Source organism: Podarcis erhardii (genome assembly GCF_964252035.2).
Source record: "Podarcis erhardii genome assembly, chromosome: 6".
In the NCBI taxonomy this organism is placed as follows: domain Eukaryota; kingdom Metazoa; phylum Chordata; class Lepidosauria; order Squamata; family Lacertidae; genus Podarcis; species Podarcis erhardii.
The window spans coordinates 11,627,026-11,652,491 of NC_138510.1; the positions used below are offsets into that span (position 1 = coordinate 11,627,026).

A 25,466-nucleotide genomic window follows, 5' to 3' on the forward strand; every position below is an offset into this window, starting at 1 on the left:
ATAAAGTTGTAAACCACTTTGACAATTTTAGAAGATAGTTAGTTAGTTAGTTAGTGTGGGCATGTAAGGGCCCAATATTCAACAATTCTGTCCACAAATCATACAATCATACAACTGCAGACAGGCAGAATTGAAAAGGACCCCAAGGGCCACCTTGTCCAATCCCCTGCAATGCAGGAATCTCAGCTAAAGCATCAAAAAAGCAACAAGGGATGAGGCCAGGAGTGGGGGGACTCAGACTTTAGGCAGAATGTGCCCCCCTCTGGCCAGTCTGGCCATTGGCGCTCTCCCCGGGCCACACTCTGCACTGGCCTTGCTCAATAAACTCCTTGATTGCTGATCTTAGCTGGTTGTGTCCTTGAAAGGGTGACCATGCTTGTCTGGCTGGAGAGCAGAGGGGTGTGTGTGTGTGTGTGTGTGTGTGTGTAGAAATCTGTGACTTTTGCATGGCTGGAACACAGCCTACTCTACCAACGTAAGCATGGCATTCATTGCTCCACACATTTTTGTGGCCCCAACCACCACTCTCACGTGGCTCTGGGAAGGCTGCCCATGAAGAAATGCAGTCCTCCTCCAGCTGAAAGAAGAAGGTTAGGGCAAGAGTGTTGTTAGCCCAGAAATGGAAGCAAGAAGAAATTCTGACAAAAGAAGAATGGCAGACAAAATTAATGGACTATGCAGAATTAGATAAAATGACAGGAAGGATTCGAAACCTGCGGGACCAGAGATTCACAGAAGACTGGAAGAAATAGATGAACTATTTGAAGAGCAACTGTAATCAACAATTACGCTAGTAGGACTACAAGAAGTTTTGTAAGGAGAAATATATGAAATATTGCAAAGTAGAGCAAGAATAGAGATATTAGTTATGAGATTTAAATGTAATAGTGAAAATAAGAAATGTGTATTAAGTGAATAGATTGGAAAATTTTCAGATGTGATTGATGGAAGTAAAAAATAATAATGGTACAAGATATGAAAGTCTGTTTAATTATTGTTGAAAATGATATGTTGAAAACTAATAAAAAATTATATAAAAAAGAAAGAAAGAAAAAGGTTAGTCCCCCCCTAGACTAGATAAAAAAGGAGATGGCGATGTAGGCAGTAGAATGAAGCAGGTATGTGGGCTGCCCCACAACAAGCTACAGGTAAGGAAGAGCACTTTTGAATGTTGTATGAGCTTAAAAACAAAACAAGCCCCCCCCCCATGCAGCCGACCCAAACCTTAGCACTTCTCTGAGGCAGGTTCTAGCCTGGACATTTCTGGATTTGTGTCAGGGAATGGCTGGATGAAGAAGAATGGTGGAACCTTGCCTCCCAAGAGACCTCCAGGGAGGGCTCCAAAGATGACACCTTAGAGCCTGGAGCTGGTGGTGGGTCTAAAGTGGTGTGGTTTGCTCTATCACCTCATTCTGCTGCAGATGTAGACCCAGTGTCAGCACAACAGCAAAACAAAGCAAAAGAGAAGAGGTGTGGACTTCCCCCCCTCAAGGCATAAGTCAAAACAGTTTGTCCCTGCTACGCATTTTGGTGCCCTATTCCAATTCCTCAACCGGCAGAAAGGCAATCAATCCCAATTGCCTTTCCTCTTGTTAAAAATGGTGTCCTCCGGAGGTTTTTTATATGACAACTACCCCAGGCAATGGAGAAGTTATGACAAATGTTTGCTGACACAATCCAGGAGGCATGTGATATTTAACCCTTCCACCAGGTAAACAACAGTGGAAGACAAATTTATCAAGGGAAAACAACCTCATTAAGTCTGCCCTGAGATCTTGATTTCACAGCATGTTCCCTACTGTTCACGAAATAACCTACATTTCTCCTAAAAAAAATACACCAAACACTGAATTCCTTCACATTTGTTATTATTAAAGCTCCTGACAGATGAAATTTGCTGTCAATTAGCTGCCTTAAATTTCTCAGATGGACCGATTTAATGGACTAATTACTGGAAATAATTGATTTATCTCAATGCAGGTGGTCACATTTTGAAGACGATGAAGGCAACAGTTTCTCTTGACTAAGGAACATAGATGGTTTAAAAAGAGCATTTTGAAGAGCTAACGGGGTGGATAAAAAGCGGAGACCTCACATTGCCAACAAAGGTCCATATAGTTAAAACTATGGTCTTCCCAGTAGTGATGTATGGAAGTGAGAGCTGGACCATAAAGAAGGCTGATCGCCAAATAATTGATGCTTTTGAATTATGGTGTTGGAGGAGACTCTTGAGAGTCCCATGGACTGCAAGAAGATCAAACCTCTCCATTCTTAAGGAAATCAGCCCTGAGTGCTCACTGGAAGGACAGATCATGAAGCTGAGGCTCCAATACTTTGGCCACCTCATGAGAAGAGAAGACTTCCTGGAAAAGACCCTGATGTTGGAAAAGATGGAGGGCACAAGGAGAAGGGGACAACAGAGGACAAGATGGTTGGACAGTGTTCTTGAAGCTACTAGCATGAGTTTGACCAAACTGCGGGAGGCAGTGGAAGATAGGAGTGCCTGGTGTGCTCTGGTCCATGGGGTCACGAAGAGTCGCACACGACTAAACGACTAAACAACAACAACAACAGGGTGGATATAAGGTACGGAAACCCTTTCACAGTGTAGCGTTTCATCATTTTTTGCTATAAAAAATATATTTATAAATTGTGGCACGTGGGTGAGTGACAGTGGTGTGGGAAGTTTGCCAAGATAGAAAAGAGTGGTGGCGAAACTGGAGGAGTTGAGGGTTGGCATTGGCAGCCTGGAGTTCCCCTGACACCACTGCCACCTTGGTTTTCTCCATTATGATAAGGGGAGTTCCACCAGCAGGACTGATTCACACCTTTCACAAGCCACTACTGAAGCTTGGCTTATTGGGTTAGGTTCACAACACCTGGGAATGCATCCGGGCCCAGTCTCTCTCAAAGATTGCAAATCGCTCCGTTCCTTGAGCCGGTACATAGATATTCTCCATAGAAGTTGGTCCATTCGGGCAAACTGGGCATTGTCCCACCAATCTTGGACTGCCCTCGGCCAGCTCCCACCTGCCTGCCTTCCTCCTTACAAGCAGCCCTGGCCTTCAGCCCTTAGCATCAGAGTTGACTGTGTAGAACTCTGCAGGGAGGAGAATGAGCACAAAAGAAGGATTAATTGGCTCTGCCAATTACTCCAGTACTGGCTCCAGTACTAGTTACTGTTGGTCTCCTTGCCTTCTGCCCTACCAGTCCCAATGGGTATCCGCCATGACTGGATGCTCCGAATCACTGATTTTCAACTGATGGGGAGTGATCCAAGATCTAAGTCCTACCTAACTTACACTGAATTGCATTACTTGCTATCTGAGACCCAGAAGTGGTTCACACCCCAGCCTAAGCTGCTTTATGCAAGTTTCAGCTGCATCATTTATTCGGTTTTGTTTTTAATTTCCTTCTGCATTTTAATGAGAAGGGAAAAGAGAGAAGCAGAAAAAGAAGGAAAGCCTCGAATCATAGACCAGGAAGGGAGAAATTAGGCTGTCTAAACTAGGATTTTGTGTGATGCAGGAAATCCAAGGGAGTCAATGCATCCCCAACAAATGGCCATTCAGCCTGTGTTCAACTGATGGAAAACTCACCATATTTCCAGGTGATTGCCTCCATTGTTGAACTGCAAGGACAGGGATGGTCCATGTGGTGCTCTGCAGATGTTTGTGTCCCTCCAGATTTTGCTGTGTTACATATTCCATAATCCCTGACCTTTGGCCATGCAGGTGGGACTGTTGGAAGCTGTACTCTAACAACAGCTGGAGGGAATTGCATTAAGTCTCCTCACTCAAGGAAAGTCCTTTAGGAAAGGAACTTTTGCATGGAATTCAAAGGTAGGGGCTACTCAGCACTAGGCACAGGTCAATGTGTCCATTTTGGCTTCTGTCAGTTTCTTGATTTCCAGTATTATTCTCAGTTCTACATGAGTTTGCCAAAATTAATAATAAGAATAAGAATAAGAATAAGAATAAGAATAATAATATAATCCTCTCAAAAATTCAACAACACTTTAGTGTGGATTTCTCCTAATAAACACATTTTTTATTTGCAGTTTCCCCAATTTTTTTTGATTTTTTATTTTTTGCAAATCAGCGTTTCCTAATATAATACATTTTCATGCATATATCCATTTTTATGCACATTTCACACTAGTATATGCATTTTTGTATATATGACTTGGCCAGAGAACCGCATTGTAAAATTTGGAGAAGTGCGGATTTCAAAGGCTGCTTCTGTTTCAGTTTTCAGAAAGTGCAAATTAGGTACATTTGCCTTTAAATGCAAACTGAATCAAATACCTCCCCACCCCTAGTCAGCTCACACAGACCCCAGAGTTACTTAGTACAGCTCATGCCAGGCCCATGCAGAGCTTGTCTGAAACCCAGGGCAGGAGTCTTGAGCATGAGATGTGCGGCCTCAGCGCTGCCGCCTAATCTGATCTGATGCTACACACAATTATGCAGTAACTCAGGTCCAGATTTTACTATTGAAGACTTGCAGTGCATATAAAAAAGGTAAAAGGTAAAGGACCCCTGGATGATTAAGTCCAGTCAAAGGCGACTATGGGGTCACGGTGCTCATCTTTCTTTCAGGCCAAGGGAGCTGGCGTTTGTCCACAGACAGTTTTCCAGGTCATGTGGCCAGCATGACTAAACCACTTCTGGAGCAACGGGACACCGTGACAGAAACCAGAGCACACAGAAACGCTGTTTACCTTCCCACCGCAGCGGTACCTATTTATCTACTTGCACTGGCATGCTTTCAAACTGCTAGGTTGGCAGGAGCTGGGACAGAGCAGCAGGAGCTCACCCCATCACAGGGATTCGAACCGCCGACCTTCTGATCGGCAAGACCAAGAGGCTCAGTGGTTTAGACCACAGCGCCACCCCCATCCCTTGCAGTGCATATGGACAGGCATAGGCCTTTTGCCCATCACCGTTTCATCCATTACATCATTGGTCCGCTGGGAGGCAAGGAGCATTCATGGCATAACAGTTTAAGTCCAGTGAAGCCCCCAGCCAGCTTAGCCCTCCGAAGCCCAGGGCAAGTGTACCCCTGCCTCTGTATGGGTCTGGCCTGGGCTTGTAACGCCTAAATAGGGCTCTTGACTAATAGCATCTATTTCCTTGCACTAAAAGAATCTTGTCATTTTTATGATTTGGCATGAACGGGTCGAATGCTGTTCAAGGGCTGAATGTGTCAACTGCTCTGGAATTCCTCCACACCCCCTCTTGTTCTTTAATGGACGCTCTATATAGAAATAAACAACAATGCCTAACATCCAAGGATGGGCAAGGGACAACAATATAAAACAGCACTTTATTATCTAAAGACTTGCAGCAGTTCCACGGGCAATTCCTACCGTACCTGGTTTGGATCCTTCATCAACGGATCCGTTATAGACTTGGTTTATGAACTCTGGCCTGTTGTCATTCATGTCAATAACGTAGATGTAGAGATCAATGGGGTTCTCTACTTTGTTTCCATTCATATCCACTGCATGCGCTCGAAGCTGTTAAGAAAAAGAGAGGAAGGGAAAAACCACGTCAGTAATGGGATTCAGCACTTGGCGAGGCTATGTGTCATCTTCTGTCATTTAGACTCTTCGACAACATTAGGATTTATAACTGTCATAATAATGGAAATTTTCTATGGGGTTTTCTATAGCAAAGCTATCCAGCTGATTTTGGTATGCATAATAATATGAACCTTGAAGTTGTGCTGCAGTTTTAGCGGCCTGCTTGAATATCTGTGTTCTGGACAAACCTCATGACTGGTGCAGCTGTACATATGAAAAAAGCTGCTTTTTCTATAAAAGAGAAAAAGGAAGAGGAAGATATTTTGACTTTCTTTAAGCAAATCCCATCATAATAATGGGGAAACCTGACCTCATTTATTGAAAGTTCCACTGGATTTGCACTAAACTCTAAGTGTGCGGTATCAGTTTTGGGGGATGCTATCTGGGCTTTGGATTTCTCAAAAAACGGAGGACACATTGTCATACTTTGAAGTCCTGTTGGGACCTAAGGGTTCTTCCTCCTTCCTCCTGGTTTCTGTATGGCAGAGTTACACTGTGCCAGCCTCACCAGTAGGTTACTTAGTCTCTTAGGCCACTGCATCAACAAATGTCCATGCACAGGAGAGCGGAAAATGCCTTTATAGAGACAGATTTTTTTATTTCTGCAGCCCAAACCCAGAAACGATAAAGGCAAAAGCAATCAATCAAGAAGAACGGAAAACTTCCGGAACTTTTTTCTCTGCCAAGCCGTTATCAATACAAATATTAAGAACACATCTTTTCCTTAGAACCACCATCTGTTTTTTCATCCTAAAAAACCCATCTTCCATTTTCTCAGATGATTACTCATTGTTCTGTCTATTTATGTAGGTAGTTTTTTTTTTTTTTAAAAAAAATCTTTTTCCTGTTCCTAGTGGGCCATTTTTGTGGTTATTCACACTGATACTAAAAATGATTGAACACAGCATGTCATTTCAGCTGAGGACTCAACAACTAATTGCAAATAAATAACGTGTTGTCGTAGGGATGTGGAGGAGAACTTTGTACAATCCTTTTTTAAAAATAAAAATAAAAATTAACTGGTCTAATTTTCACCTCCTGTATGGGGATACATGAATCAGAACAATTATTATCCTTCCAAGAGTCCACTTCTCTGAATGTTGCAATACAGTTCTTGGCTCAATCAATTTAAAAGTCCATCTTTTAGGATAAAATCTGCTTCAAAACCATGTATTTTACAAACCAAATTTTGTGCAGGTTTAATCCTGAAATGGGATGGAATGGATTTAGGAATAAACACATGCAAAACTGATGTGTACTGGAAAGAAACTGACCTGCCCATTTCCACTGATGCAGAAATATCTGCATGTGAGCAGCCCAACTTGCACCACCTTTGTAGTGTGGGAGCTGCTACTTCCACAGCTCCTTCAAATGCCATCAAGGTGTGTGGCATTTGCCCTCCTAGGTGACATCATGCTGGGTCATAAGGAAAGGGTTAAATGAGTGTGAAGTGATTGGCCAGTGGGAACCCAAGGGGAGGAGTTAGAGTTAGAGTTTGCGTTGTTAAGGAGTCAGTCGGGTGTTAGAGAAGAGAGAGGGGGGATAAGTCTGTGGGTTGGGATAGTTTGATGTGAGTGAGTGAGAGAATCTGTTAGGAGGAGTCAGTTAAACAGTTGGTATAATCAGTTAGTAGGTAATATGAAGGTATAGGTCAGTAAAGAAACTAAGATTAAGAAACTGACAAGAAAAATTATCTGAAACCATAAACTTGTTAATGCTTATAAATAAACTTGTTTAATTGGTTTAATGTTAACAACTGTCTGGACTCCGTGTGTACCCAAGAGAAATGGGTTGGTGGCAGCGGGGAAGCAATCACAGTGGTGGCACAGGGATCAATAGACTGTCAAACGTCCAGGGACCCTTTGTGATCGCCACAAGGTGATATCAGGAAAATCCTGCTGATGCTGCTCCTATCCAAGTGGCTTCAGGGGGCAGGGAGGATCAGGAAGAGGAGAGGCTCTGGAAGAATGAGAGGTCTGGTGGGAAAGGCATTCCCCTACCTTCTCCTGTGAAGATGCTGCCGCTGAGTGCCCCCTTTTCCTCCTTTCTCAGCCTTGTCACTCACACTTGCCTCTTATTCCTGCCTGATGCCCCTCTCCACTGAAAGCCCAAATGGCTCTGGGCTCTCAACCTGACCTGCAGCAATCTGGGACCCAGATCTCTCCAAATAGGTCCACATTGGCTCAGGGTTTGAGCCACAGATAAATCTAGTGACCAGCCCTTCTGATTATATAGCATTCAACACACTGAGGCTGAAAACCAGGACCTGCGTCTTCCAGGCCACTCTCCCACACAAGTCATGTGACCGTTGTGAGAGCATAAAGCCCAAAAACATGTGCTTTTGGGCTCCGGGCTCTTGTTAGAGATATCACACATACAGGATGTCCTGATTTACTCAGGGCAGTTAAGGGGTATGTGGTTAGTAATGCGACCTTGAGTGTATTGACTTCCAAGGAAATTCCACTGAGAGCAATGGCACTTCTGGATGTAAGCAGGTCTGGAATTTGTTTAATACACCCTCATAATGAAGTACTTCCATGCTACTGAACTGTCTCCACATCCATGGTACACATTTTAAGGTTGCACAACTGACAGTGTGTAGTAGGTTCTAAGCATGGATGGGCCACAACGGTACTAAGATGTTCGGTATTTTAATTTTAGGACCTTCCCTTGGATTTCCCTTTTACCTTGTTCCATTTTCTTTCAGATTTTGTTTGATGAGTTTGCAGCTCTTTCTTGGGGAGATACAGCCAAATGACACCAATCAAGAGTATATACAATATACAAACACTTAACAAATATATTGGATGTCTTGAATTCCATTGCGAATCACTTTGCCTACATTGAATCTGAGCTTTCATTCTCTTGTCCATCCACCAACATTTAATGCAAATTTAGCTCACAGGCTACATAATTTACTGTCACAAGATGGCCAACTTTAAAAGGGGTTTAGACAAATTTATGGGAAATAAGACCATCAAGGGCTGTCATCTATCATGGCCATGTGATACCTCCTGCATCAAAGGCAGTAGGCCTCTGGATTCCAGTTGCTGGGCAGCACAAGTGAAGAAAATGCTGTTGCATTGAGGTTCTGATTGAAGCCTTCCCCTAGACACCTGGTTAGCCACTGTGAGAACAGAATGCTGGACTAGATGGGCCATTGAGCTGATCCAGGAGGTTCTTCTGGTCCTGAGTTTGGAGAAATCCATTTGGAGCTCTCTCTAGTCTGCTCAGAATTTCAGCCTTTGAAAAAGGCTGGTTTCACCTGCAAAGTTGCCCACTTCGCATTCTATCCCTGACCCTGAAACATTTTATAAATACGCTAAATAATATTAACAGGAGGGAAAAACACACACACACCTTTATGTTCTTTTCCCTTGGTTGTGAAAGGTTATCCATTTATTCCTAACCTCTTGTTTTAAAATCCATTAACTGGAATGGTAGGAGCTCTGGTTTTCTCATCCCAACATTGCTATGTTTCTTCAGGGTTCTTTGGTGAGGAATTTGTTAAAAGGAAAGGTTAAAAAGCTAGCGAAGGGAAGCATCCCTTTGCAGAAGCCATGCTGCCTTTTCCTAAGCGAGGCTTATTTTTCTAAAGGTTTAACAATTCTAGTCTTAATCATGCTTTCGACTGATTTACTAGAGACAGAAGTTAGGTTGACATGCCTGTAATTTCTTGGATCCCACCTGGCTACTTTTATAAATTGGTTTTACTTTGGCTACCTTCCAGTCAATGGGTTAAGAAGGTATTTTTTTTATGGAGAAGTTGCATATTTTAGTTAATAGTTCAGCAGTTTCATATCTTAGCTCTTCAATAATCCTCAAATGCCACCAATTCTCCATGACTTGTTATTTTTAAATGTCATCCTTTGTCACCTCTATTTGACACAGTTCTTTTGATGCATTATCTGAGGGGGGAAAGTGGTTTTCTGCACATATTTCCCCAGCGTGTCTTGATGTGAAAACACAGGAACACAATTCACTCCATTTCTCTTCCATTTCCCCCTCTTCCCAGGCCATGCTCCTCTCCCCAGATCAGCCTCTCCCCTCACCAGCCTTGCTCTGCATCATTCTTGAATGCTTTTGCCTGGCTGGAATCTGCCCTTGAACTGGGATAACATCTCTTGCTTGCCGGGGTGGAGGTGTACATGTAGAGACTTAGGGACATAGGAACCTGCCTGATATTGAGTCAGATCATTGGCCTATCCAGATCAGTATTGTTTTTGCTTGGTGGCAGTGGTCCTTCAGGGTTCCATCCATAATTCCTTCTCACCTCTACCTGAAGATGCTGGAGAATCAATCTCAGTCCCAGTAGGGTCTTCTCAGTGATGGTTCCGACCTGGTGGAATGCTCTGTCCCATGAGACCAGGGCCCTGCAGGATTTAACTTCCTTCCACAGGGCCTGTAAGACAGAGCTATTCCGTCTGGCTTTCAATTTGAACTTAGCCTGATCTTTCCCCCCCTTCCTTCCCCCCCTCCCATTTTTATGAAGATTACCCGCTCTGGGATCCCATAGCTAATTCTCCCCTGGTCTCCTCGCTGGCCCAAATAGGACTAATTTAGCAAGCTAGACCTGATGATCATCTGATGTTTATTGGATGGATTCCCCCCCCCCCCAAAACTGATTTTTGAATTTATTGTTATTCATGTTTTATAGTGTATTTTATGCTGGTTTTTGTTGCATCAATTAAGTGTTTTAAATTGGTTGTTAGCAGCCCTGAGCCCAGTTTTCTGAACCGGGAAGTGTGGGGTATAAATATTTATTGTTGTTGTTGTTGTTATTATTATTATTATTATTATTATTATTATTATTATTATATTTTATTTTTATTAAGTTTGTATACTGCCCTTCATTCTAAGATGGCAGGGTGGTTCACAGCACAAAAATACAAAATAAAAATATGAACAAAAGCAAACCAATAACCCTCCTTTCACAGACACATTTAAAATGCTGTAGAATGTTCATCAACCAAAGGCCTTGTTGAAGACAAACGTTTTTGCCTGGTGCCTAAAGGTATGTAATGAAGGCTCCAGGCGAGCCTCCTTGGGAAGAGTATTTGACAAGTGGGGAGCCACTGCAGAAAAGGCCCATTCACATGTTGCCAACCCCTTGTGGTGGAGTCACATGAAGAAGGGCCTCAGATTATGACTGCAGGGTTTGGGCCGGTTTACATAGGTTTACATTATGGTGCTGGAGGAGACTCTTGAGAGTCCCATGGACTGCAAGAAGATCAAACCTATCCATTCTGAAGGAAATCAGCCCTGAGTGCTCACTGGAAGGACAGATCCTGAAGCTGAGGCTCCAATACTTTGGCCACCTCGTGAGAAGAGAAGACTCCCTGGAAAAGACCCTGATGTTGGGAAAGATGGAGGGCACAAGGAGAAGGGGACGACAGAGGACGAGATGGTTGGACAGTGTTCTCGAAGCTACCAACATGAGTTTGACCAAACTGCGGGAGGCAGTGGAAGACAGGAGTACCTGGCGTGCTCTGGTCCATGGGGTCACGAAAAGTCGGACATGAGTAAACGACTAAACAACAACAACAACAGCAGCATCATAGGGAGAGGCGGTCCTTGAGGTATTGCAGTTCTGAGCCGTTTAAGGCTTTACAGATAAAAACCAGCACATTGAATCGGGCTCAGAAACTAATTGGCAGTCAGTGCAGTTGGGCCAGGATCATTGTAATATGCTCAAACTGTTTTGCCCTGGTGAGCAACCTGGCCACTGAATTCTGCACCAGCTGAAGTTTCCGAACCGTTTTCAGAGGCAGCCCCACACCTAACATATTGCAGTAATCTAACCTAGAGGTTTCCAGAGCACAGATAACAGAAGTTAGGTTTTCCTGTGCAGGTAGGGGTATAGCTGGGTCACCAGCTGGAGCTGACGGAATATGCACAAAATTCACATTTAAATACCTATTCTTAGAAAGTATCCATTTCTGAAAGTATTTATTCTCAAATTGTGCCTTAATATTTTTTGAAAATATTTTTTTGAGTGGCAATCTGCACTGGAGGTGTGAAAGGCAGTGAACACCTGAGGCTGCAAGCCCAAACGTGTCTTCTCAGAAGTAAGACTGACTGAATTGAGTGGGGCTTACTCCTACGTAGGTGAGATTACAATTACAGCCATAGTTTTGATTTGGGTTGTTTTTTTTCTACAAATTCCTCCCGAAACAGCATGAAACCCCATTGCTCCATGGGAAGGGGGTTGTTCTATGTTCATTCAAGGTGCACAATATCAAGTAGATAACTGCTCAGGCTGTGATAAGCTGGATACACAATTTCAGAAACGTTAAAGGGGGAAAAGTTGGGAGAATGAAAGCAGACCACAATCCTCGGACCACACGGTAAGATGCTTTTAAATGTATATTTAAAGCAAACTTTCTAAATGGAGATTCTGATCCCAGTAGCTACTTGTCTTGGGTTTGAAATTGTTTTTTTTATCCATGTAATTGCTTTATCTGTTTTTATAGATGTAGTGGTTTTGAATTGTTCTTACATACCCACTTGCTTTATCTAAGCATTTTGTGAAAATGTGCTTTGAGATGTGCCACAAGTAGAGACTTATTAATCAAATAAATAGCTAGATAGCTAGATAGATAGATAACCTGGTGGGTTTGTAAGGAGATTCCATTAAAAATCCACCTGGAAGCAGGGCAGAATGGGAGATATGAATGGGGTCGTATCGACTAACATGGATAAGTCACAAAACCAAAATGTTACAAAAGACGGCAGACTACCAAAGACCTTTTTTGAAATGACAGACAATATGGATTGGATTGACATTTGGAGGACCAAGAACCCCCTGGGAAGAGAGGGAACATTCTTCTCTGAAGCCCAACTGACTTGGACAAGAATCGACCAAATATGGATAACTAGAGGTCTGGCACCCAAGGTTAGAAAAGTGGAAATCTGCCCAAAGACCTGCTCCGACCATAATGCATTGAAGATGGATATGACACTACTGCCAACCGGTTCCTTTAGATGGAAGATGAATGACAATTTGTTCAGAGATCAGGAGATTATTAAGAAGGCCCAAAACGCTTTGAAGGATTACTTTGAGATAAATATGAACACTACGGTGGAAAAAAGAACTATCTGGGATGCAAGCAAAGCTGTGATGAGGGGGTTCTTGATACAACAGAACGCTGTAAAGAAAAGGACACAAAATGGAAGGAAAGACAAGATCCTGCAGAAAATCAAAGAACTGGAGAAGAAGTTAAGATCTAACCCGAAGTCACAGCCGATTCTGAGAGAAATTAAACATCACCAAGCACAATATTCTAAATTGATAAACCAGGAGATAGAGTGGAAGATCAAACTAATGAAACAAAAAACTTTTGAATCGGCAAATAAATGTGGGAAACTGCTAGCTTGGCAGTTGAAGAAGAGACAAAAACTAAACACAGTCACAAATCTAGAAATTGAAGGAAGAAACATTCAGAACCCCGCGGAGATTAGAAAGTGCTTCCAGAGATATTTCAAAAAATTATATACTCAAGGGCCGCAAGACGAGGTTGAGATTAAACAATTTTTGGAAAGAAATGGATTAACAAAGTTGTCACAAAAAACCAGAACAATCCTGAATAATAAAATAACACGACAAGAGATTGAACAAGCCATTCAGAACATGCAATTGGGCAAATCTCCAGGGCCAGACGGTTTGACCTCCAAGTATTACAAGACATTAAAAGACTACTTGATCCAACCAATGATGGAGGTCTGCAACGAAATTATGGAGGGGAAGAGGGCGCCGGAATCGTGGAAGGAAGCTTTTATCACATTGATACCAAAACTGGAAACTGAAAAGACACAACTTAAGAACTACCGTCCCATCTCCCTTTTAAATGTGGATTACAAAATATTTGCAGATGTTTTGGCAAGCAGATTTAAAAGAGTTTTAAATGAGGTAATCCATAAAGACCAAGCAGGCTTTCTTCCAGGTAGACATATGTTTGCTAATACAAGGAACGTTATTGACATTTTGCAACTTTTGCAAACAGATATAAACACAAAAGCAGTGCTAATTTTTATAGATGCGGAGAAGGCCTTTGATAATATTTCTTGGAAATTTATGAAGGGAAATTTAAAAGAAATGGGAGTGGGACGGGGGTTTGAGAGCGGGATTGACGCAATATATTCAGAACAAAAGGCCAAATTGATAGTTAACAATGTGGTTACAGAAGAGTTCAAAATTGAAAAAGGAACACGACAAGGCTGCCCGATTTCCCCTCTGTTATTTATTTCGGTTCTGGAGGTGCTCTTGAACATGATCAGAGGGGACCGGTTGGTGGAAGGGATTCAGGTCGGAGCGAAACAATACAAACTTAAAGCTTTTGCAGATGACCTAGTTTTGACCCTGCAGGAGCCAGAATCTAGTACGAAAAGAGTATTACAACTGATTCAGGACTTTGGTCAGGTGGCGGGATTTAAATTAAATAAACAGAAAACTAAGGTGTTGGGAAAAAATTTGACAGATACAGAGTCAGAACGGTTTCAGAGAGAAACAGAACTAACTGTGGTTAAAAAAGTAAAGTACCTAGGGGTAAATATAACAGCAAAAAATCTGAGTCTATTTAAGGATAACTATGAAAAATGTTGGTCTGAAATTAAGAGAAACTTGGACAGTTGGACAAAACTGAAGCTTTCTTTGTTAGGCCGAATTGCTGCTATTAAGATGAATGTATTGCCAAAAATGTTGTTTTTGTTTCAAACACTACAGATTGTGGACAAGACGGAGTGCTTCCGGAAGTGGCAGAAAGATATTTCTAAATTTGTCTGGCAGGGCAAAAAGCCCAGAATTAAGTTTAAGATATTAACTGATGCGAAAGAAAGAGGGGGCTTTGCCCTGCCAGACTTAAAGCTGTACTATGAAGCTGCAGCTTTCTGCTGGCTAAAAGACTGGCTACTTCTCGAGGACACTGACGTACTGGATTTGGAAGGTTTCAACAATGCTTTTGGTTGGCATGCATACTTATGGTACGACAAAGTTAAGATCAATAAGGCCTTTAAGAACCATATTGTTAGGAAAGCAGTATTTAATGTCTGGACAAAATACAAAGACTTATTGGAAAACAAGACTCCGAGGTGGCTTTCGCCTCTGGAAGCTAAGGCCCGAAAAAGACCCAATATGGAGGCCAGATGGCCAAAATATTGGGAAATATTAGAAAAAGATGGAGACAATTGGAAATTGCAGAGTTTGGAGAAAATGAAGGATAAAGTGCGAGACTGGTTACATTACGCTCAGATTAAAGAAGTTTTTAAAAATGACAAAAAGTTAGGGTTCCTGGTGGAGAAATCGAAATTAGAAACAGAATTGTTAGAACCAAAGACTAAGGTACTATCTAGAATGTATAACTTGCTGTTAAAATGGAATACACAAGATGAAATGGTTAAATCGGCTATGATAAAGTGGGCACAGGACATTGGGCATAACATAATGTTTGAGGACTGGGAAAGGTTATGGACCACTGGGTTGAACTTCACCGCTTGCAATGCTCTGAAGGAAAATGTAATGAAAATGATATATAGATGGTACATGACCCCAGTTAAACTTGCCAAAATATATCATTCGTCTGATAATAAATGTTGGAAATGTAAAGAAAATGAAGGAACATTCTTTCACCTCTGGTGGACATGCCCTAAGGTGAAGGCCTTCTGGGAAATGATATATAATGAACTGAAAAAAGGTATTTAAGTATACCTTCACTAAGAAACCAGAGGCCTTCCTCCTGGGTATTGTCGGCCAGAAGGTGTTAAAGAAGGATCGAACATTTTTTATGTATGCAACAACGGCAGCAAGGATACTCATTGCTAAAAACTGGAAAACTCAAGATCTACCCACACTGGAAGAGTGGCAGATGCAGCTGATGGACTATATGCAACTGGCCGAGATGACTGGCAGAATCCGAGACCTGGGAGAAGAGAGGATTGAAGAAGATTGGAAGAAATTTAAGATGTATTTACAAAAACATTGTAACTTGGTTGAAAGTTAAGAAGGATGCTAGATTATAAAAAATTGGCCACCACTAAACTAGATTTGAATTCGATGATAAGTGAGATTAAAGAAAACATAAATTTTTTGGAGAATTGCTAGATTATATTTAAATGAGTGGATATAAGACCGTAAACAAGTTGATAATTTGCTTGGAAAAACCTTTTACGATGAAAATGGGAGCGGGAGACGTGAGGGAGTCCAAAGAATTGATGAAACTACGTTGCGTTGGAAGTAAGATTGTTTATTATTTGTGTATTTGTATTCAAAAACTTTAATAAATATTTATAAAAAAAAAAAAGGAAGCAGGGCAGAATGGGTTGAGTCCTGTTCCCTCTGAGAACTGGGATGGACCAGATTACAGTGTGTCCCTCCTTCCCTAGAACTGATTTGCAAATTCATGTGGAAAGCTCAGATCAGGTTAGTTCATATCGGTATCCGCAAAGACTATATTTGCCAAGCATCCTTCACCGGAACCTCTGCTTGGGGAATCCCCACTTGCCAGCCCAGCTCTTGACACAAATGTGCCATTAAACAGATGTGTCAACCAGGGCTTGTCTGCGTGTATCACGGCAGCAGCTTTAAGTGAGATTACGAGACACTTGCTCGCTGAATTGCTTTTTGCTCGAGTGCAAACCGCGAGCGAATGCATATGTATGTGGGGCAGTGCAGGCGACACGCCGATAGGCTTACAGTGCAAAGAAATTACTTAACTCCTGGAGATTTCAAAGAAGAGCTATCAAATATAATTAAAACTTTGTCTGGGAAGGGAAGGGAGGATGGGGAGGCAGATGTGAAAGGATGAGATATCGGCTTTGCTCTCTGCTTTATCTCAGAAAGGAGGTGTTTTTTCTGAGCTGAAGATAGAGCAAAGAAGGAATCCATCGCCATTTCAGTTTGAAGATAATAACTTTAATTCTAGCTGAGAATTACTTTTCCCCCCACCCCAAGGGCAATCTGCCCTTTGCCCTTTGACATTATTCAATAGCTGCATCTAACACAAGTGGGGATTGCTAAGCAGGGAAGCAGCAAAGCTGTAAATACACAGGTGGGGAATGGACGTATCATACATATTTCATTATTTTAGAATTACAAAGTACAAAATATACATTTAAGGACTAAAAATGAGGCTCGGTTTCTTCTTTGTCTTTTTTTAACAAATGCAATAAATGCACTCTTGTCATGGTGGACAACCAGATACCTCTGGGAAGCAAACAAGTAGAACTTGAGCCCAATGGTAATTTCCCCAGTTTCAATTCCCTAAAACTGACATTCAGAGACACACTCCCTCCAACAATAGAAATGGAACATAGCTATCAGAGTTAGTAGCCCCAACCTCCATGAATATGTCTGATTCTCTCCTAAACTTACCCAAGCTCATCTTATAGGAGTGAACACCATCGTTTAACTCTGTGCTGTTCAGGACTGAAGGGCAAACTGGGTGGCAGGATGACGGACCAAACTAGAAGTCAGGACCAAAGATTGAGCAAGGCTGCAGAAGCACATGAGGGCACAAGTGTCAGGAATGAGACAGCTCTCAGTGAAGATTTGCAGTTGGCTGCAAATCGCAGCCAGGAACAGAGAAGCTCAGAGGTTAATCAGGCTGAGCAAAGGATACAGCAGTTAGAGGCAACTCCTCTGGGCAGTGGAATGCAGGTTGCCAAGGGAACATTGGAGAGCGGGCTGGAAGACAGCCAAAACTCTCCAGACATGCAAAAAGGCATGAGCTTACACAGTGACAGCTTGTCAGGACAGGAAGAGGCTGGAGCTGAGCCAATCAGCGGAGCGCACCCCGGGCTTCGGGCAGATATCCGCAATCCTGGGGAGACCGGCGCGACTTCCCGCTGGGCAACCTAGGCTTGCGGATAGCAGCCTGTTCTGGGGGCTGGGGTCAGGGGAAGCTCAGGCTTCCGCAGCCCCGCGCCTGGGGGGAAAAATATTTTTTTTCTTTATTTCCCCCCCCAAAAAAAAACTAGGTGTGCCCTATGGGCCGGTGCGCCCTATGGGGCGAGAAATATGGTAACTATGCTTGCTGTGTTATCAAGCCGGGAACCTGGACTCATGACATCAGGCTAGGCTCAGGAGAACCCGTGAGCTCATTTTGTACTCCTTGCTATCCAGATGTGGCCCAAATGCCCACCCCCTGGGAGGTGGAGTCAGTACAAGCCCAAAAGGTGCTACCTGCAGTTCAGTAGTTTCCCACATGGGAACGGTTGCACATGGATCCATTAGAGCAGGTAGCAGGATGGCTGATTTTTGTCTCTCTGAACCACAGACCTCCATAGCACATTGCAGGCTACTTTTGAAGCTCAAGCTACATGGGGTTCAGTTGCAACAATCTTCGCTATGCACCTAACTGTACTACCATCACAGGCCTGATTTGCCTTGTTGGGGCAATGGACATACCCTCCAACATTTCTTCAGTGAAAATAGGGGTGTCCTATTCAACAACAACAACAACAACAACAACAACTCTGGGTGGCTTCCAACATATATAAAAACATACTAAAACATTAAACAGACTTCCCTATACAGTGTCATCTTCACATGTCTTCTAAAGGTTGTATAGTTATTTATCTCCTTGGCTCGGGGTGTGTGTGTCAAATAACGCCATACCTTCCTACATATCTCCTATGAAAATAGGGATGTTCTAAGGAAAAGCAGGACATTCTGGGATCAAATCAGAAACCGAGGCTGTAAATCCGGGTATGTCCCTGAAAATAGGGACACTTGGAGGGTCCAAATGGAGGCAGCAGACAACATTGGAACTCAGGGGGAAGGGAGACAACTTAGTGGCAGACCAGAGGATCTGCTCTGCATGGAGGTGGTCCCAGGCCCAAATCCTGACATCACCAGCTAGGGCTAGGAATGCCCCCTGCCTGAAACCCTGGAAAAACCCAGTCAGTGTACTGAGCTAGATGGGCCAGTGGTCTAACTCTGTCTAAGGCAACTCCCAATGTTTCTAACACATGCACATGGAATCTACACTCTGCTTGTGGGCTTTCCTGAGTTACTGAAGACAGAATAAATCACAGAGAAACTAGAGGCAGAAAAAAATGCTCAGAAATGCATTATTCATAATGACTGCAGACTCTGTATGCTTGGTGTGCAGAAGCTGGGATTTTGTGCTATGGAGAATTCACTACCTGGCTATTTTTCTGTGATGAAGTGGACTTCCTTTAGAATAAATACAAGAGGCCACTGTTGAAAATGACGTATTTGTCTAGATCGACCATTGGTCTGATCTTGTCAGGCTGCTCTTAATTAAAAGATGAAGGCCTGGAGACTTAATGAAGTCCAAAGGCTATCAACTTGTCTATGGAATTAATTAAAATCCATAGACTGGAATGATTTTTTTTCCTGTACTTTGCAACTGGCACCACCACAGGAAGGCACAGAAGGTTAAAAAGGAAACCCTTGCAATTTCTGATGTGGGCTGCGCAAATATTTATCCGCTGGTTTTCCTGTTCAGAGGTTTGGGCCACAGCTACTGACTCTTAATCCAAGAGGTGATCTTGTTAGACTAATCAATTGTCAGTGTTTTTCTAAATGTAGGACATAGGAGAAAATGGGCTCCCAAATAAGAATGGACAATCAGCATTCTTAAGGTTTCAGACAGGACTCTGGTGTTCTGTGCAGCTTAGAGGCTTGGACTAAAATTGTCAACCAAAAGCTTTACTTTTCTGGTTTTTCACCACAACAGTTACTAACACTGGGCTTCAGTAAAGCAAATAATTTAATTAGACAGCACCTATATGATAGCAAAGGGACGCGGGTGGCGCTGTGGGTTAAACCACAGAGCCTAGGACTTGCTGATCAGAAGGTCGGCAGTTCGAATCCCCGCGACGGGGTGAGCTTCCATTGCTCAGTCCCTGCTCCTGCCAACCTAGCAGTTCGAAAGCACATCAAAGTGCAAGTAAATAGGTACCACTCCAGCAGGAAGGTAAATGGCATTTCCGTGCGTTGCTCTGGTTTGCCAGAAGCAGCTTAGTCATGCTGGCCACATGACCCGGAAGCTATACGCCAGCTCCCTCAGCCAATAAAGCGAGATGAGCACCGCAACCCCAGAGTTGGTCACGACTGGACCTAATGGTCAGGGGTCCCTTTACCTTTTATATGATAGCAAGCAACAGAATAATCTGGCCACAATAAGGAAATTTTGCCCATGATATGATTATAATCATAATCATAAATAATTATTTCCCACCTAGTCATTTTGACACTCAGGCACCCTATTCGCAGAATTTAACAATTCCAAAATAGAGACGTGCTTTCACTTTCACAAGATTGAATATACTGCCTTCGGCTGTACTTGAGGGTCGATTTCAAAAAATTCCACTGAAAAAATGGTTGTCCCTGGGGAGGGGGCAGTACTGAGTCAGTGGCTCATGTGCTTCTGGCTTGCACTCTTTACAAAGATTTGAGGAGTGAGGTTATTACCCCTCTATTATTGTCCATGCTGGGTCACTCAACCAATGCTACTGTGCCCTTTCTTCTAGCAGATCAAGGTGATCAGGTGACAGCAAAAACTGCAAGGTTTTTAGCGGGGTCAATTAGAATAAGATCTGTTACTTGATTATTGATGTAAACCCCAAAATGTATTTTCTATGGTTAAGTTTTTACCTCTGTCTTCAGTACATTTTATTTTATTTTATTGCTATGGCTAGTGGCTGATGCAAATAAAGATTCTATATCTATCATCTATCTATCATCTATCATCTATCTATCTCTATCTATCTATCTATCTATCTATCTATCTATCTATCTATCTATCTATCTATCTCTATCTCTATCATCTATCTATCTATCTATCTATCATCTATCATCTATCTATCTATCTATCTATCTATCTATCTATCTATCTATCTATCTATCATCACCTATCCTCTCTATCTACAGTGGTACCTCGGGTTACAGACGCTTCAGGTTACAGAATCCGCTAACCCAGAAATAGTACCTTGGGTTAAGAACTTTGCTTCAGGATGAGAATTTGCTTCAGGATGAGAACAGAAATCACAATGCGGCGGCATGGCGACATGGCGGCAGCAGGAGGCCCCATTAGCTAAAGTGGTACCTCAGGTTAATAACAGTTTCAGGTTAAGAAGGGACCTCCAGAACGAATTAAGTTCTTAACCTGAGGTACCTATCTATCTATCTATCTATCTATCTATCTATCTATCTATCATCTATCTATCTATCTATCTATCATCTATCTATCATCTCTCTCTCTCTCTCTCTCTCTCTCTCTATCATCTATCTATCTATCATCTATCTATCTATCATCTATCTATCTATCTATCTATCTATCTATCTATCTACCTATCATCCATCTATCTATCTATCTATCTATCTATCTATCCATCCATCTAGATGCATGGCAGAAGCACCATTCTTACAGTTGTTCCTGCTCTCGGTAGCTTTGTCCAAAGCTCTTGAGTATCATTCTCATTTTGGGCAGTTTGTCCGTAGCTTGTGACTTTTTGAATTACTCTGAGTTATGTAAATCTATATCTTTTTTAGTTCTCTTTTCCCCCAGTGATGCATGAGAACCTGGTAATGTGTGTTGTACCTTTGGTTCCAAAGATCTCCCTTCAACATTCGTTGAAGATTGAAGTATTGAAGATTTTGCCAACAGTTCTATTCCAAGCAACTTCCATTACACATCAACCAAATTAATTCGAAAATTACTCTATTCCCCCTTGGTACACACAAAAAATAAGGTTGGTGTTAATTAGGGAAATGGATGATGAACACGGACAATTAAAAAATACACACAATGATATAATAATTGTGATCACGAAGCAGTGCAATTAGGTTAAAAGGAAAGCATTTGTTGAAAACTAGGGATGGAATTAAACAGAACTCTGATTAATATCTACACTAATTCTGATTTTAATTGATTTGGAAATTGGACACCGAAAGGCAACAGTAGGACGACGCGAATCTCTGCATGTGCTCAAAGAGGGTTTATGTGAATCTGCTAATCTAGGTATCTTCATTGCATTTCATGCCTGTAGGAGACCCTCCAAGTGTCCCTATTTTCCAGGAACAGTTCCAGGTTTACAGAAGCTGTCCTGGTTTCTAATTTGATCCCAGAACATCCCTATTTTCATCAGAGAAACGTTGAAGGATATGGAGTTCTGCAACCCCCGAGCCAAGGAGATAAATAACAATACAACCTTTAGAAGACATCTGAAGGCAGCCTGAGCTCTGTGAGTGCAGCTTTGAAGCACAGAGTGTTTGAGGACTGGGACATAGCAGGGAAACCAAAATGCTTGTTTACAAAGCTATTGTATTACCAACTTTACTGTACGCTTGTGATATATGAACCACTTATATAAGCCATCTCCAACTCCTCGAAAGATTCCATCAAGGCTGTCTCTGAAAAATTTTGCACATTGCTTGGGAAGACAGGTGAACTAATGTCAGTGTACTGGAAGAAGCAAAGATCACCACTGTTGAAGCAATGATTCTTCAACATCAACTTTGTTGGACTGGTCATGTTGTGCGGATGCCTGATTATCATCTTCCAAAGCAACTACTCTATTCCGGACTTAAAAATGGAAAGCGTAATGCTGGTGGTCAACAAAAGAGGTTTAAAGACTCTCTGAAGGCAAATCCAAAGAAATGCAGAATAAATGTTGAGAATTGGAAAACACTGGCCTGCAAGCACTGTAATTGGAGAACAGCCTTTACCAAAGGTGTCATGGACTTAGAGGAAGCATGAACTCAGGGCGAAAAGGGAAAACGAGCTAAGAGGAAGGCACGTTTGGCAAACCCTCACCGTGATTACCGTATTTTTCGCCCTATAGGACGCACCGTCCCATAAGGCACACCTAGTTTTTTTGGGGGGAAATAAAGGAAAAAAATTATTTCCCCCCCCCCAGGCGCGGGGCTGGGGCAGGGGAGGCCCGAGCTTCCCCCGACCCCAGTCCCCAAACAGGCAGCTCTCTGCTCTGTGCGCACTGACCCCTCTCGCTCTCCAGGCTTCAGCGAAAGCCTGCATTCACCCCATAGGACGCACACACATTTCCCCTTCATTTTTTGAGGGGAAAAAGTGCGTCCTATAGGGCGAAAAATACAGTAACTCCCACCTGGAAATCTATGTCCTCACTGTAGAAGGACGTGTGGATCTAGTATTGGCCTCTACAGTCACCTACGGACACACTGTTAAGACTGTGTTCATGGAAAACAATCTTCCTTGGCTATGAGTGATCCCCAAAGAAGAAGAAGAAAGAAGCTGAACCCCCTGCAATGCAGGAATCTCAGCTAAAGCATCAATGAGAGATCGCCTTCCTCTGCTTAAAAACCTCCAAGGAAGGAGAGTCCACCACCTCTTGTGAGAGACCATTCCACTGCCGAACAGCTCTTACTGTCAGAAAGTTCTTCCTGATGTTTAGTTGGAATCTCCTTCCTCGTAACTTGAAGCCATTGGTTTGGGTCCTACCCTCTGCAGCAGGAGAAAACAAGCTTGCTTCATTTTCCATGTGACAGCCATTTAGATAGTTGAAGATGGCTATCTTTTCTCCTCTCAGTCTCCTCTTTTCCAGGCTAAACATATCCAGCCTTATGATTAAATGATTTTAATGTATTGCTAGATGGCTAAACTCAAGATCTACGATTAAAGGAAGTTCTTTTTGGAATTATAAACTCAACGTTTTCACCCCTAGCCATGAATATATCATAATGAGATAGAGGCACCCATTTCTAAGCAACCTTGAAAGCCATTGTCTTAACTCAGTATATTTATTAATGAACGCTTTTTATAAAGTAGTCCCAGGTCGCCGAAAGTCGTCATTATGACAGATAAAGTTATTTCTTTTGGACTGCGAGTTTCTAATGCTGGAATCCTAATGACTCCATCAAAGGCATTATTCTGAGACCATTTCCCCCAATTATCCCCCAGTTATAATGGTCTGCCACCAGTGAAACATTACTGACAGCTCTGAAGCAGCACAAAGCCCAAGTCTCAAATATTCCTTTTGCTTCATATTTCGCCGGGATCACTGGAGAAAATAATTGCTTTTGTTCAAGGGGGATAAAATAACTTTCCCTTAGATTCCCCTTTAACCCTGGGGAAATCTCTTCTTCCCTCCAGCTAAGGAGGTAATATAGTTTAGTCGTCCCTCCACCTCTGTCCACAAGCAGTGCCAACAGAGTTCAATGTGTGACAAAGCAAACACAGCTTGGCGGGATCAGTGCTTGCCATGGAACTCTTTAAGAAGATGAAGTCAGTGCAAGCAATCAAATTCATAGTTACTTGATTGCATCCATTTGGAAAGCCATTTGGCTCAGAGGCTCTGCTCTGCGTCTACCGATTGCCAGCACAGGAGGCCAAAGACTTCAGATATTTTCTGGGGATCACAGGAGGTCATTCAGTATGTAGGATGCAGACAGGTTTTTGCATCCATGTGTGGGAAGCAATAGATTTTGAGCAAGGGCTATAGCTTAGTGGTAGGGACGTGGGTGGCGCTGTGGGTTAAACCACAGAGCCTAGGACTTGCTGATCAGAAGGTCGGCGGTTCGAATCCCCGTGACGGGGTGAGCTCCTGTTGCTCGGTCCCTGCTCCTGCCAACCTAGCAGTTCGAAAGCACGTCAAAGTGCAAGTAGATAAATAGGTACTGCTCTGGCGGGAAGGTAAACGGCATTTCCATGCGCTGCTCTGGTTCACCAGAAGCGGCTTAGTCATGCTGGCCACATGACTGTACGCTGGCTCCCTCGGCCTATAAAGCGAGATGAGAGCCGCAACCCCAGAGTCAGCCACGACTGGACCTAATGGTCAGGGGTCCCTTTACCTTTACCTATAGCTTAGTGGTAGAGTCAATTCCTGCATTCAAAAGGTCCTGGGCTGGCTGCAAGTTCATTTCTAGACCCAATTCAATGTGCTCACTTTAATGCTTAAATCCCTGAATGACTCAGGCCCCAAATATCTGAAAGACCACCTCCTTCCTTATGGAGCACCGCCACCAAAATTCATCAGGATTTTAGTGCAAATGCTCCTAATATTGTATGCAATATTGCCTATATATACTCATTTCTGCAAAGCAATTTCCCCCAATACAATGCATGTCTATATGCTATTTTCAGTAATATATGCATTTGTATGTGCAATTTTCTCTAATATATGTGTTTTCTACACATTTGGCTGGAGAACTGCACTGCGAAAATTGGAGAAGAGCACATTTCAAAGGGCGGCTATGCTTCGCTTTGCAAAATGTTAATTCGGTAGGTTTACCTTGAAATGCAAACAGAATTGAATTAATCCCCCATCCCTATATAATGAGGATCTCTCTTGCAGCCTCTTTGTAAGAAGCAAACCTCGCCCAGGTGGCTCTGATTTCCAGAAAGCAGCTGACTATTTTCTTCAGACTCTTGTATTTCTTCAGGGAAAACACAAAAACCTGAACTCTGGTGTACTGAGATTGTTGTAGCAGATGAATGTTGGGAATGGGAAGATGGAGAAGGCTGGACAGAATTTTGGGTGCCAGATGGGCAGGTGGCAGACAGGATGTTGGCAAGACATTTTGGTTTGCAAGAAAATAGTAACAGGTTTGCAGTATCAAGAAGGAAGAGGCACAAAACTATTGGTAAGGTTTTGGTGAGTCAGTGGTTGATAAACTTGCGATTACTAGAGCAGAATTGAAGGATGAAGATAGAAATATAGTACAAGATAGGAAGGGATAAATGCTTTTGAAAAATGCAAGCACACAGATGCAAGTTGCAGGGGGGCCATAGCTGATTTGTAGAACATCTACCTTGTGCACAGGAAGGTCCCAGGTTGAAATCCTGGCATTTCCAGGTAGTGTAGGAATGGCTCCTATCTGAAACCAGTACTGCTGCTGCCAGTCACTGTAGACCAGGCATGGCCAAACTTGGCCCTCCAG

The 25,466-nt window shown here is 42.7% G+C and overlaps 1 protein-coding gene across 8 annotated transcripts in view; it reads right to left on the reverse strand.

Annotated features, from left to right (window-relative positions):
- The window catches only part of CDH4 (cadherin 4), an 812,930-nt gene that overhangs the window by 158,853 nt on the left and 628,611 nt on the right, over nucleotides 1-25,466 (reverse strand). For all 8 annotated transcript variants that reach the window (XM_081867610.1, XM_081867611.1, XM_081867616.1 and 5 more), the window contains one exon: nucleotides 5,377-5,521. In XM_081867610.1, coding sequence (XP_081723736.1) covers nucleotides 5,377-5,521 — 145 coding nt within the window. The remainder of the gene's footprint in view (nucleotides 1-5,376; nucleotides 5,522-25,466) is intronic.